This window comes from Peromyscus maniculatus, chromosome 2 (genome assembly GCF_049852395.1).
Source record: "Peromyscus maniculatus bairdii isolate BWxNUB_F1_BW_parent chromosome 2, HU_Pman_BW_mat_3.1, whole genome shotgun sequence".
NCBI lineage: Eukaryota > Metazoa > Chordata > Mammalia > Rodentia > Cricetidae > Peromyscus > Peromyscus maniculatus.
Genome location: NC_134853.1, coordinates 171,386,389 through 171,399,381, shown reverse-complemented (window position 1 = coordinate 171,399,381; position 12,993 = coordinate 171,386,389). Strand labels below are relative to the sequence as shown.

The window sequence follows — 12,993 nt, the reverse complement described above, 5'->3', positions numbered from 1 at the left end:
TGGCTCTCCACTGGTGCCCTGGCACAAGCATGCTGGTGTGTCTCTCCTCTATTCAGACCTTGGGGGTGGTCCCCATGGGTCCATAGTTCCCTGGGAGGAGGCAAGTTCTCTCACCTGGGTCGCCAAGGCTGGCAACACCATCTCTTCCTTCAGGGTGGCCAAGCCCTGGCTACCAAGGTCTCCCAGCCCAGGGCTGACTGCTCACGCTTTAGAGCAGAGGCTGTTTATAGGTGACAGCCACAACCCCCAGAGCCTTCGCTGGGTAGCAGCTTGGAAGGGGCACGGTGGGAGTAAATGATCTCCAAGCCAGTCACTGACCCCGCATCCCCACCAGCTCCCCCTGCGCAGCCTCCTTGGTGCGGTCCAACACATCTCCGGGCAAGCTGAGGCCTGCCCTGTGTTGATGAACAGTCATGAGGATAAAGGGGTGGGCCCCGGTTTGTTGTTGGATGCAGCCAGTTGACAGAAATAAGGGAGGCAGGCAGGGAGAGAATGCCAACCCCCAGCCCACACGCTCCTGAGCATCCTTGGCTCCTGCTTTCCTAGCCACAGAGCCACAACCACTCAGTCCACCCCACCGGGAAGCCACCAATCTGCCCCTACCCCACCTAGCCACCCAGACCCATGCCTCGTCCCGCGGCACACCAGCTCCTCAGCGTGTGCAGACCCCCACGAGCCTACCATGCTTTACGTCGGTGATCCCATGAGACACCTTGCCACGGTAGGTGTGCTGCGCCTGGTATAGGGTCATGCATCTCAGGGGCTTGGCAGGATCTGCCGCGGTCGGGGTTCAGAGAGACATTCTCTCACTTGTCTCCCTGGTCAGGTGCCTGCTACCAGTTGGGGTGGCCAGAGGCATTGGGAAGGCTGGAGGCATATCCTGGGCTGGAAGGTAGGCAGGCTCTGTTCTGTTCATCCTGGGGTAGCTCTTGAGGACCAGCAACTTCTGGATGGGCAGGGAGTGGGAAGCTGGTTGGGAGACTTGGCTGGTGGTGTCTGATCGGGGTGGGTGAGCTACTGCTCCTGCCCTGTGAGTTGGGCAATCCTGAAACAGTGTTTGAGACTGGTGGCTGGCCATGCTCAGGGTCCCTGAGCTATCCTGTCCAGCCTACCCAGCTGCCGATCAACTCATGCAAAGAGGTCATCTTTGCTTTGGGTTTAGTGTGAAGCTGCCCCGCCCTGCAGAGAGCATCCTCACCTGGGAATTTCCTCACTTGACAGCACAGATGGGACATTTTTCATAGCCATGGGCTGTTCCCAATGTGGGTGTGAGCTCTAAGGCACAGACGGGCAGCAGGCTGGACCCAAGGCTTCTTGTTGCTCCTCTCATTCAGGTACAGCCAGCCTGGCAGAAAGGCAGGAGATAGAAGGGGCCACAGCCTGTGCTTGGCCTGAGCCCAAGGGACTTGGGCTCATTTCCAGACTTGCCAGGTCCCTGGGGTCAAGCAGACACCAGGCTGCTAATTGAGCAGATGGAGGCGTTGGTGCAGCTGCCCCGCATAGGGCTATTTCTCCGTTAGGGGAGCAGGAGGAGTAAGGGCCATTGGCACATACACTGTGCAGGGACCCTGCAATGGGTAAAGAATGGTGGGAAGCTGGCAGAGTCCAGGTGTGCTCGGGATAGGAGCCATGAGTACAGAGCTGTAGAAGTCTTTGTGAAAGACCAGAGATCTTTGGAGAACTGCAACTCCTGGCAGTGTGAACAGAGCATGCACGAGTGTGTATGTGTGTGTGTGTGTGTGTGTGTGTGTGTGTGTGTGTGTGTGTGTGTGTGTGTGGTGTCCATGCATGTACATGTGGGGGGGGGCATACTGTCATATCTCTAAGGGACAGTAATTCTGCCCTTCCCCACACCTTCACACCTGAAATCCACGGAGGGGTGTCCTTCCTTCCTCCGTCTGTCCTCACACATGTACTCATTGATTATCTGTCCACCAATGTGTCATTATTGGATATCTGTGTGGGCTCCCTGGGCAGCAACCTTCAGCTCCTGTACGCAGCTCTGGACTGTATAGTTTACTGACCTCTGGGGCATCTGACTGCCATGTCTGGAATCTAAGGGAACTTCTAAATGTCTAATCTGGAAGCAGAGGGCAGAAGGACTCTAGTATCTTTTTCCTCTAATGGAGCAGACACCACCCACAGAAAGCTGAGTGCAGGTTGAATCATGGTCCTGCATGGCTGTCCTTCCTGAGGTAGGAGGCAGAAATCCACTGTCAGGGCCACACAGAGACCTGCTTCCATGATAATCAGTGACTCACACCCTGCTGCCGATACCCTAGGTCCCAGAACCAGCAATGGCTACCATGTCATGCTATTTTTCTCCCTGTATGTTTTATGTTGTTGTTATTGTTGTTGTTGTTGCGGTGGTGGTGGTAGTGGTGGTGGTGGGTGTGTTTATATATATGTGTGTGCAAGTGTAGGCTAGAGGTGAACCTTGGGTATCATTCACCAAGAGCTGTTCTCCTTGTATTTTAAGACAGCCCACTTGCTGGGGCATACTGAGTAGGCTAAATTGGGCTGTCTGTCTGTCTGTCTGTCTCTGCTTCCCAATACTAGAATTACAGGCACACACCACCATGTCTGGCCTGTTACATGGGTGCTGGGGATCGAACTCAGGTCCTCATTCTTGTGTGACATGCACATCACTGACTGAGCCATCTCCCCACCCCATCTTGTTTCCTTTTAGACCAAGGACACTCTGGTTCTTTTATTTATCACATCAGCATGGCCACCATATGCCCTTTATGCATTCAGCCCAACCCAGCAGTGCCGCCCAGGATTTGCTGGGGCTCCAGACTTCTCCCTCTGTTGGGAGTTGGGCTAAGCCATCATCCTAACTGTGGGGTGACTCAGTTTCCTTATTTCTTTGTGACTTTGTCCCAATGAATGAGAGGATCATGTAGGAGAGAGTAGCCTTCGGCTCAGAGTATATTAAAGTCAGTGAATCAAGGACTCATTGGCATCTCTTCCACCCATCTATCTTTGTTGTCCCAGCCTGGTTGCAGCAGCCACTTGGGAGTCCACAGGGAAGCCTTGTCTTTGGAAGAGTGACTGATTTTCAGGATGCTGTCTGATCCATGGATGGATTTTCTGATAAGTGTACCCCATCTTGATTTGGGGTTCAGCATATGGGTTCAGATTTTACCTCTGGTGCCCATCAGCTTTGACTCTTGTGGGAGTGAGGCCACATGCTGAGGCACGATTTCCTTCTCTGTAAGCAGGCTGGTACTAACTCTGATGCCTGCTCAGGCCACAGAGATGAGCTGTGAGATCCCAATGAAATCGTCCAGCCATGGCTGTGCCAGCCCTTTACATGTCCATGGAGGTACAGAGAAGCTGACTGCAAGAACTGGGCATGATCTCCTCCTCCTACAGCTTCCTATGCCCTTGACTCTGCTTCTTCCCAACCTTCCTCTTTCTCTGTCCAAGGACTAAAAAGTCTTTAGCCAAGTGATGCCCCCACAGCTTGAGTCCAGCCCTAAGTGCAATGCAGGATGGGTTTGGTCCTCCTGCATATGGGGAGCCTATTTACAGTGTAGGAAAGGGTTGAGGCCCACTGGAGCTGGGCTTGCCAGATGGGATGAGATGAACAGGAACATGATGTAGCTGGCACTATCTCCTGACACCCCAAACTCTTAGCTTCTTCCTCAATTTCCAGTTCTCTTTCGTGTGTACACATACAGACAGAGAGAGAGAGAGAGAGAGAGAGAGAGAGAGAGAGAGAGAGAGAGAGAGGATATGCTTCAATCTCCCCAAGATAGAGGCAAGTGTGGGTGCCCTGTTCTTCGATATCTGGTGTGTGGCGTGGAGCTCTGCTGTCTCTGCAGAACCAGCATTATGGTTGCATGATTGACGAGCCTGGTTGTTCTCCCTTCTATTACAGCACATGTCAGCAAACAGTGGTGTGCAAACGCTGCATACCTTGTGTGAGGTAACTCAGAAGTGCATGTGTGGTTCAGGTCTGGAGTCCACAGTATTCCTGGAGCAGGCTTCCCTGTGCTCCAGCAGAAAGCATGGTTTCTGGACCAGAGGAGCCCGAGGGATGGCCTCAAGTGGGAAATGATAGCTGGTGCAACAAGAAAGGGCTGTAGAGCAGAGTGGAGCTGGCCTAGGTTCTAGAAAGGCTTGTGCAGTGCTGGGAACTGACCACAGGAGGGCAGGGCTGAGACTGGGAGAAGGGATGTGGTCTAGGTGCAGGAGCCTTCACCCAGGGAAGGTGGGGAAATGAGATTCTGTACTGGATGCCTGACTGGATGTCAGGAGTGTGTGAGAGTGATCTCAAGGTCTTTCTGCTGTGATGGGGGGATTGCTGCAGGGGCCCCAGAAGTGACAATTGGGCACTGTACTGTGGCTGTGTGGTGCCTGGGGGTGCTTCTGCAGTTGGAAGAGTTGAGATACAGAGAGTGACTGCCAGGTAGGAGCTGGAGACAGAGTGTGGAGTTCCTGAAGCAATGAAAGGAAGGAGGAAGAAGGATTTGCCTACCTGGTGGCCCGGGACAGGGCATCTGTGGAGATGTTCAGGTATGAGACAGGACTTGGAAGAACCTGCAGAGGACCAAGACAGGCTAGAGCATGAGGCCACAGTTGCCCTAGAAATCCCATAGCAGTGGCCATAAAGGCTGTAGGGTTCTATGTGGGAGGTAGGCAAAGAACCTGAGCACATGGATGGGAGTAGCCATGTGGACACCCAGATGTGGGAGTCGGGTGGGTAAAATGGTGTGGAGATGGACATCAGCATTATTTAAATCAGAGCTGGGGAGCTGTGTGGAGGGTGAGAAGGAAGCAGTTCTGGGAAAGAGAGCCACATTAAGGAGAAGCCTGGAAGCCAGAAAGAGACATCACGGTGACCTGGAAAAAGGGGATCCACTATGAGGTTATGAAAGGGACCAGAGTGAACCACAGGGAGGGGCCTGGTGACCCCAAGGAGGATAGAACTCAAGTAGAATTAGATCTGAGGGAGAAGCACACCCACTGGAGCCTGATCCAAGTAGATCATCTGGAACCTGTCATCTCTCCGTCTCCTTGCTGTCCAGAGATGTATCTACTTCCATGCTCCCTCCTGCCCCTCTGGGAGCCAGCTGATGGGGTATCAATTCATAAAGCCAATCTGAGCTCTGGGGTCCCACCTGGGCAGCAGAATCTCAGCCACTGAGAAGTCTTCTACTCCCTTGACCCAGACCCAAACCCTAGAGCTGTCTCCGACTCCCCTCCCAACACCTTATTTATGCTGCTACCATGTGTCCAAGGGCCACAGTGCCGCCTACTCAGTGCTTAGACATGCACAGAGCCACTGCCTTTCCAAATGTCCTCTACCACCAAGCAAGGGGTCCTCAGAGACCTCATCTGTAGCCCTTTCTGCTGAACCCAGGGTTGTGAGTCTCAGCCTCTCCTGCTGCATCTGTCACCCGAGCCATTGATTGCTCCTGGCCCTTCCTGTGGCCAGGTTCCTTTCCCTGCCGTCCTGCCCAGAGCCACACCAGATCTTACAAGACCTTTGGGGGCCAAGGGGCTGCTTCCTACAGACTAGAAACCACAGCAGGCCTTGCCACTCCCAGAGCCCCACCCTACCTGGACACCTGTTTCTGCCTCCTTGCTGGGCAGTGTCCTCCCTTATTTCCTGGAGGCCCTGAGCTTGTTTGCTGGCTGGCTGGCTGGCTCATCACTGTACTCCCAGGAGAGAGCTCATGGCCCTCTGCAAAGAGATGCCGGGCTAAGCAGAACCAGGAGATATCCTGAGGATGCAGGCAGCTTCTGTCCTCAGCTTTCATGCCCCAGCTTATACCGGGTTGCCTTCTCCCTCTTTGGGTCCCTAGATGGTGTCACAGTCTCACGATGGACCACTGCAGGTGACAAACTTGGGCCCACATCATGATCTAATTTCTCAGTTCAGCTGCTCATTCTTTGTTCTATGCTGACCTAAGATCTAGGAAGAGACTGGGGGATCCTCCCTGACTGACCCCAGGGTGTTCTCAGCTGGCTCCATGAATAGGACAGATGGACAGAAGGGCAGTAAGGGGAATGCATGGACATGGATGCTGAGTTCCAGAGTGCAAGAATGTGCCCAGGGAGAGAAGCTGGCAGAGGCATGCCCCCTCCTACAGCTTTCTCAGAAAGCCACCTCCCCTGTGCTATTGGGGTACACTCAGGTGGTTTAAAAAGTTCCTGTGAATCACTGTTGCTTGTGTAGTGCCTAGAGACCCTCAAGAATGTTCTACTCTATCATACCCAGGGTTAGGGCTATGCCGGTGGAGGGGTGGCCTGGGCTTCGCAGTGGGTCCTGCAGACACATGCCTGGCAGCTGAGTGGAGCTTCTGGGGGCATGTTTCCCGGCTGTGAGGCGTGGAAAGTTCCACATGGCCCTGGCATGGGACCGGGCAAGGCTCTGCCTCAGCGGGCAAAAGGAGGGTGCTGTGTGCATACCTCCAGCGAGGCAGCCGTCCCCCATGCACAAGTCGCGTCTTGTTGACATTTCCATCCGTTTAATCACAGGCTCGGGGAGACTGTGGGAAACACCATCAGGATGGAGGTCTCCAGCGAGCACACAGGCTGGAGGGATGGCTGTCTCCACAGGGCCAGGCTGCTGCTGTCAGTCACTAATGCTGGGCAAGCTGAACCCAGGCTCAGACATGCCTACAGGAGAAGACAGGGGTTCCAGGTTTCTCACTCTTAGAAGAGTCCACATAGCTTTGGCTGGTGTTCTAGAAATAGGAGGACCCTGTCTCCCCATCCCTCAGTGTGGGCTCAGAGCAGAATGAGGGTGACACTTAGCCCAGGGTGAAGGAAAGAGGCCCAGGGGTGAACAGGTTCCCGAGGAATACTGAGACTCCATGGACGCAGATGTGGTCGCAGGGCCACAGCCCCCATACCTGTGCTGGATGGGTAAACGCTTCCTGGCTCCTACACAGAGTTACTGCCCTAGGAAGGGAGCAGAAGAGGCCATGGGACAGCAGAGCAAGTGCTCAGGTGTAGCTAGAGTTTTTCCTGCCTTGCCCACAGTCAGGACAAACCTCTGTCACCCGCCAGTCCCACAGCCGCTCAGACCCAACCAAATAAACACAGACACTTATATTGCTTGCAAACTGCATGGCCGTGGCAGGCTTCCTGCTAACTGTCCTTATCTTGCTAACTGTGCTTTTATCTTAAATTGATCCATTTCCATACATCTATACCTTGCCATGTGGCTGGTGGCTTACTGGCGTCTTCACATGCTGCTGGTCATGGCAGCAGCTGCAGCCTCTCTGGTCATGGCGGCGGCTGCAGCCTCTCTGGTCATTGCGGCGGCTGCAGCGTCTCCTTCTGCCTTTCTGTCCTTTTATCCTGCCTAGCCACGGCCGATCAGGTTTTATTTATTAACCAATCAGAGCAACTTGACATACAGACCATCCCCCAGCACAGCCAAGTGCAGACCATCTCAAACACCTGCACTCAGGCCCATGGTCCTAATCATCCTCTATACGGACCTGCTGGGTAACGCCACAAAGAACCTGAGAATGGGCTCCCACAGGACATACAGAACATCCCACAGCACTTCCCCTTTCTTTTTTTTTTTTTAAAAGGAAGGTTTTAACTTTTACACATCTCCAAAGTCAGCTTGGTATATTTGGGAATTTGGGCGTAGCTTCTCTTAACTACTTCCTGCTGGAGGGGGGCGCTGTATCTTATGGGGATGCAAAGAAAATTTTAGGATCATGGAGTAGTCCGTGAGACCGTATCGTCTGAGCCAGTTGCCTTGAAACGATTCTGGATGTTGGATCATCTGGGCCATGGTGTCATCGGAGACCTTTCAGGTGGTCTTGGCTGGTCAAACCTGATGTATCTTAATCTGGAACAAATCCATAGCCTCTGGCTTTCTGTAGAGACAAAAGCAGAGTCTCCTTTCCAAAGTAACACATCCTTATATCCAAATTTTAAAGTCAAGATATCTTTAATATATACATATTGGTTTAACTCAACATCTTTTACGATCAAATGTTTTTCTGTAGTTAAAAATCCCAAAGACAATATAATCCAAACTCTCTGTGTGATATCCATCTTTACATGGCTTATTTTTTATAAACCTCTTTTTTTGTTTTGTACTAGCAAAGGCTAAATCCGCCACGTAGCTTAATGTTCCATTTGCAGAGGTCTCATTCCCGCCATACTGCAGGTCAAGCGCACACGCCAGGAACCCGCCAGTAACTCAAACCGGCGGCTGCCGCTCATTTGAGAGAGATAATTAGGAACTGTGGGGCGTTTACCGACGTCACCGTTCCTGGAGAACTTACCGACGTCACCGCTCCGTGTGTTGAGTTCTGAATCCTCTTTACCACATGCGAGGATTCTTCTCAGATCACACTTTATTGGAGCGCCTCTTGGTTAAGGGACTTTGTCTTTAATATATTTTTTTTTTTTCATAACACCGGCCTTTATCCCTGTTCATTTGTCCTTTTTCTTTAGTCCCTCTTTTTTTTCTTCCTTTTTTTTTCTTTAGCCCTTTTTTTCTTTAGCCCCAAGTTCGGGCGCCAAATGTAGCTAGAGTTTTTCCTGCCTTGCCCACAGTCAGGACAAACCTCTGTCACCCGCCAGTCCCACAGCCGCTCAGACCCAACCAAATAAACACAGACACTTATATTGCTTGCAAACTGCATGGCCGTGGCAGGCTTCCTGCTAACTGTCCTTATCTTGCTAACTGTGCTTTTATCTTAAATTGATCCATTTCCATACATCTATACCTTGCCATGTGGCTGGTGGCTTACTGGCGTCTTCACATGCTGCTGGTCATGGCAGCAGCTGCAGCCTCTCTGGTCATGGCGGCGGCTGCAGCGTCTCCTTCTGCCTTTCTGTCCTTTTATCCTGCCTAGCCACGGCCGATCAGGTTTTATTTATTAACCAATCAGAGCAACTTGACATACAGACCATCCCCCAGCACAGCCAAGTGCAGACCATCTCAAACACCTGCACTCAGGCCCATGGTCCTAATCATCCTCTATACGGACCTGCTGGGTAACGCCACAAAGAACCTGAGAATGGGCTCCCACAGGACATACAGAACATCCCACAGCACTCAGGGGTTGGGCCTTGCATTGAGGAAGTGGCATTGGAGCATGGAGTAATAGAGGCAACCCAGAGGGGCCCAAGGGACACGGCACATGGGGCTCTGGCAGCTAGCTCCTTTCTCCAATTCCTATCCTAGCTACCTCATGAGAAAGCTGTGGTGGGCCACAATGGCCCCGTCATCCACACACAGAGGCCAGAGTGATTTTCAGAGAGGAGGGAGGGAAAAGAGAAAGGAGGAAGGAGGGAGGGAGAGAAGAAGAAAAGGGTGTGGGGAGGGGGAAATGGACGGACCAAAAAGGGGAGGCAGGGTGAAAGGCAAGGAAGAAAGGAAGGGAGAAAAGGGGGAGGAAGGTAAGGAGAGAAGAAAGGAAGGAGGGAGGAAGTGATGGAGAGAGGAGGAAGGGAAGGAAGTGACAGAAAGAAGGGAGGAAGAGTGGAGGAGAGAAGGGAAGAAGGTAGAACCTAGACAAGGTCCTCTCCTACTGAGGCCACAAGTGGACTTGGGTGGGGTTGTGAACCAGACTCTCCAGTTGTCCTGTGTGGTCTATGAAACAATGTTCCCCTCCATGCATAGCAAAACTTCGGGGAGCAGGGTAAGAACTCTGACCCGAAGGCTGCAGCTGCAGCTTGCTGCTGTGTATTGGGTCCTTGGCATCATCCCTGTGAGTCTGGCTGAGAAAGGAATTAGCTGGACCAGGTGGACTATCAGAGTAGCTGTGGGCTCAGCATGAGGCTGGAAGGAAGGAAGTGTGAAGGAAGGTTCCTTCCCAAAAAGGCATGCTGAATCCAGAGTATGGAGATGCTTGGGTGCAAGGCATGCTGGATCCAGTACACAGAGATGCTTGAGTGCCCTTGGCAGACAGCCAAGCCCTTGACTGGAGGCTGTGGATCAGGGACTGATTGGTAACTTTGGTGTGTGGACTTTGGTTCTTTGTCTGTGGGGATCTGGAGGCTTCAGTGTGGGGTCCTCTGAAGCAAAGCAGCAGCAGAGCCTGGTGCCTATGCCTCTCTGAGATGGCCGAGTATGGAGGGAGCCTCGTCAGTATCCAACACTTCTGTGGCGTCGTGTGCCATCGTAATCTGTTCCTGTTTCTCTGTGTGTATTGACTTGTGAATTCCTCGGTATCATCACCTTACATCACCCCGGTGTAAACTGAGACAGAGCGGTCACGTGAAGATCTTGGGTTCTGTGTGAAGCAGGTGGGGAGACAGGAGATAACACCACCTTAGGTGTGTTACACAGATAAGGGGGAGGGGAAGCCCAGAACCCTGGGGCAGCTGGAGAGCACACTGGGCCTTCCAGGAGGTAGGACACCTTGGCAGGCTGATCTTGTGGTGAGGAGATGGACAGCTTAGTCAGCCTGCACCCCTGGGCCTCTGCATTTAAGCTTGACATCCAGTACATATGACAGGCAGGTTTTCTGTTGCTATTTTCATTAGAAAAAAAAAAAAACCACCTTTCTGGGGAATATTGCGTGTGGAAGTATGTGCTCTTTGTGGCTAAGGAATGGGGGCAGCCAGTCCACCTCGGTGGTCCATCATGGTGTTCTGGGTTTGACAAAGGCTGTCATGGATGATGGCATCGGAAAGGAGAACGTAAGGAAGGTACTTGCTCCTAACCTTTAAAAAGATGTTCATTTCCCGTCTACATCTAAGAACAGATCACTTGAGATTGTTTATGGGTTTGAAACAGTTAAGATGTAAGATGGGAATCATTAAGGTGAAATCATAACATCCAAGTTTTACATGTGAGGGCAGGAGCTGGCAGCGGGAAGGCAAGAGCTTCCTTGTCTGGTCAGGACAGGTGACTGGTGGGGAAAGAGACAGATGGATGGGGGAGGCCCTGCCCTCACTCTAGCACTGAGCAGGAAGAGCCTGCCCCCCCCCCCCCCCGCCCCAGGCACTGTCTGTGGCTCACAGGGACAGCAGTCGGTACACATGTGGACACTACCTCCAGAGGCTCCTGAAGGCCACGGATCTAGAAGTCTCTGACTGTGTTTAGGTCTGCGTGGGTATTTCAGGGTCTGTTTCCCTCAGCCAGAGTTTCTGAGCATCTCTTTCCATGACCAGGACACACCAAGAATGAGATCCCAGCTGCTATCTAGGAACAGAGAGTCTGTCCCGTGTGGAGCTTCATGGCCCTGCTCAGTCTTTGGTGCCAGCCTTGCTTCTTGTGGGCAGACAGCCTCTGCCCCTTCCTCACTGGGCCTCGTGCCAGTGGATTGGTGGTGATGTGCCAGTACAAGGTGATGGAGCTGCTGAATTCCAGTGTCCTGGGGGTTGAGCCAGGGTTATTTCTCTTGAATAGCCATAGGGTCTTGTGCTCCCAGACCCCCACCCCCACAACCATGCTACAAGTAATGAATGGGTTTTGTTCCCACTATGCAGAAGAGAACATGGAGGCCCAGGGATGTGGAGCCATATCCTACCCCTCTCATGCTTCTGCTGCCCCTCCCCCACCCCTGGAACACAGTGCTCACCCTGGACCCATACTGTCAACCTAGCTTAGCCAGGAGAGAATGCTGGAGGATTGGATTGGCATTACCCACTTCTGTCTCTGCTCAGGGCAGACAAGAAACTCAGCTGCCTTCCAGCAGGAGCTTGGGGAGCTAGAGGCCAGGTGTGGGTGTCCTGTGCTCCGTGACCCTCTGCTATAGGGCAAGATCACCCACCCGCTGTCACCCCGGGGCATGAAGAGACTATGGGAGACAAGGTGTTAGAACCGATTTGAAGTCTGAGCCCAAGGAAAGAGGGCAGAGGCACTGCTTCCAGCAGGGGTGCCTGGGAGGCCTCCAGCAGACCTATATGCAGGGACCAAGAAGAGACTCTGAGACTGAGGAAATGGGAGACTCTTTGGAGAAAGCCTGGCCTTCTCTGTAGAAGATAGGGCTCACAGGGACCCCATCTGCCTGAGCTCAGGACAGGTCTTACTCTCAAGTGCCCTGGGGGTTTGCTGGATGATCCCAGTCCCTCTGGACAAAGTCTAGGGTGTGACACATGGCCCTGGGGGTGGGGCTGTGTTCTCCTCAAACCCCCATGGCCATTGGAGCTATTGTCCCCACCCCGATGTTGGGGTTTCCCATGGAGGCTTGTCCACTAGTAGCCTGGACACTGGAGGAAAGGCCACCCGCTGACTCCATGACTCCCTCATTCCTCAGGGCCTCCTCAGGTCACGCCCAGGCACCCCACATGCACATGTAGGCACATGTGGGCCGCCGCAGGCCGGGCATGTCCTAATTAGCCCACTATCTTGGAGTTCTCATTGAAAGCAAAACAAACCAAAAAAGTTCGGGTTTTGCCCAGATTCTTCCCTGAGGCCAAGTGGGCCTTGTCTGGGCTTCCGGGGGTGGGGGGGTGGCCTCTGAGCCTGGAGGACCCCTGGGATTCTGTATGGACCTGCTTAGGCCTCTCTGACAAGACTCCTCATTTCAGCAGCCTGACTGGAGGCAGAAGTAGGGGGCCAGACTGAGCCCCGCAGCCTGGCAATGAGGAAACAGAAGAGGTTCCTTCACCTGAGCCTCAGAGGGAGGAGGCAAAGCAATACAGAAGATCTCCTATGCTTTCCAGTCAGTGAGAGCCTTGCCATCTTTGGGAGGCATGATAGACACCAAGACCAGACTGAGCAAGTGGGAGGTGTCCCTAGGAAGGCAAGAAAAGAGCAGGCAGGGGAGGGCCAGCATTCACTGGACACGTGGGCAGGCTGGTCTACTGGCCAGCCCAGTGCCCCAGCTTCTGTGACAGGGCCTTGGGTTTGCCATGCCAGCCAGGTTCTGCACTCCAGTGCTGAAGGCCTGCTTTCTGGAAGCGCCCAGTCTCTCCTGCAGAAACACTCCCCACAGATGCTATCACTGTTCCTTTTGGTTCAATGACTAAGTCCTTGGCACCCACCTCCAATCACTGAAGAATGCAGACAAGTTAAAATATGAACCTCATTGCCATGGGCCTGTACCCTGC

The 12,993-nt window shown here is 53.0% G+C and overlaps 1 protein-coding gene across 3 annotated transcripts in view; it reads left to right on the top strand.

Moving 5' to 3' along the window:
• Tp73 (tumor protein p73) overlaps positions 1–12,993 on the top strand; it is a 61,680-nt gene that overhangs the window by 22,711 nt on the left and 25,976 nt on the right. The window contains exon 1 of one of the 3 annotated variants that reach the window (XM_076565791.1): positions 389–721. The exons of the other annotated variants lie outside the window; for them this stretch is intronic. Within the exon in view, the coding sequence (XP_076421906.1) occupies positions 683–721 (39 nt within the window). The 5' untranslated portion in view covers positions 389–682. Of the gene's footprint in view, positions 1–388; positions 722–12,993 lie in introns of those variants that run through there. 3 annotated transcript variants of the gene reach the window in all.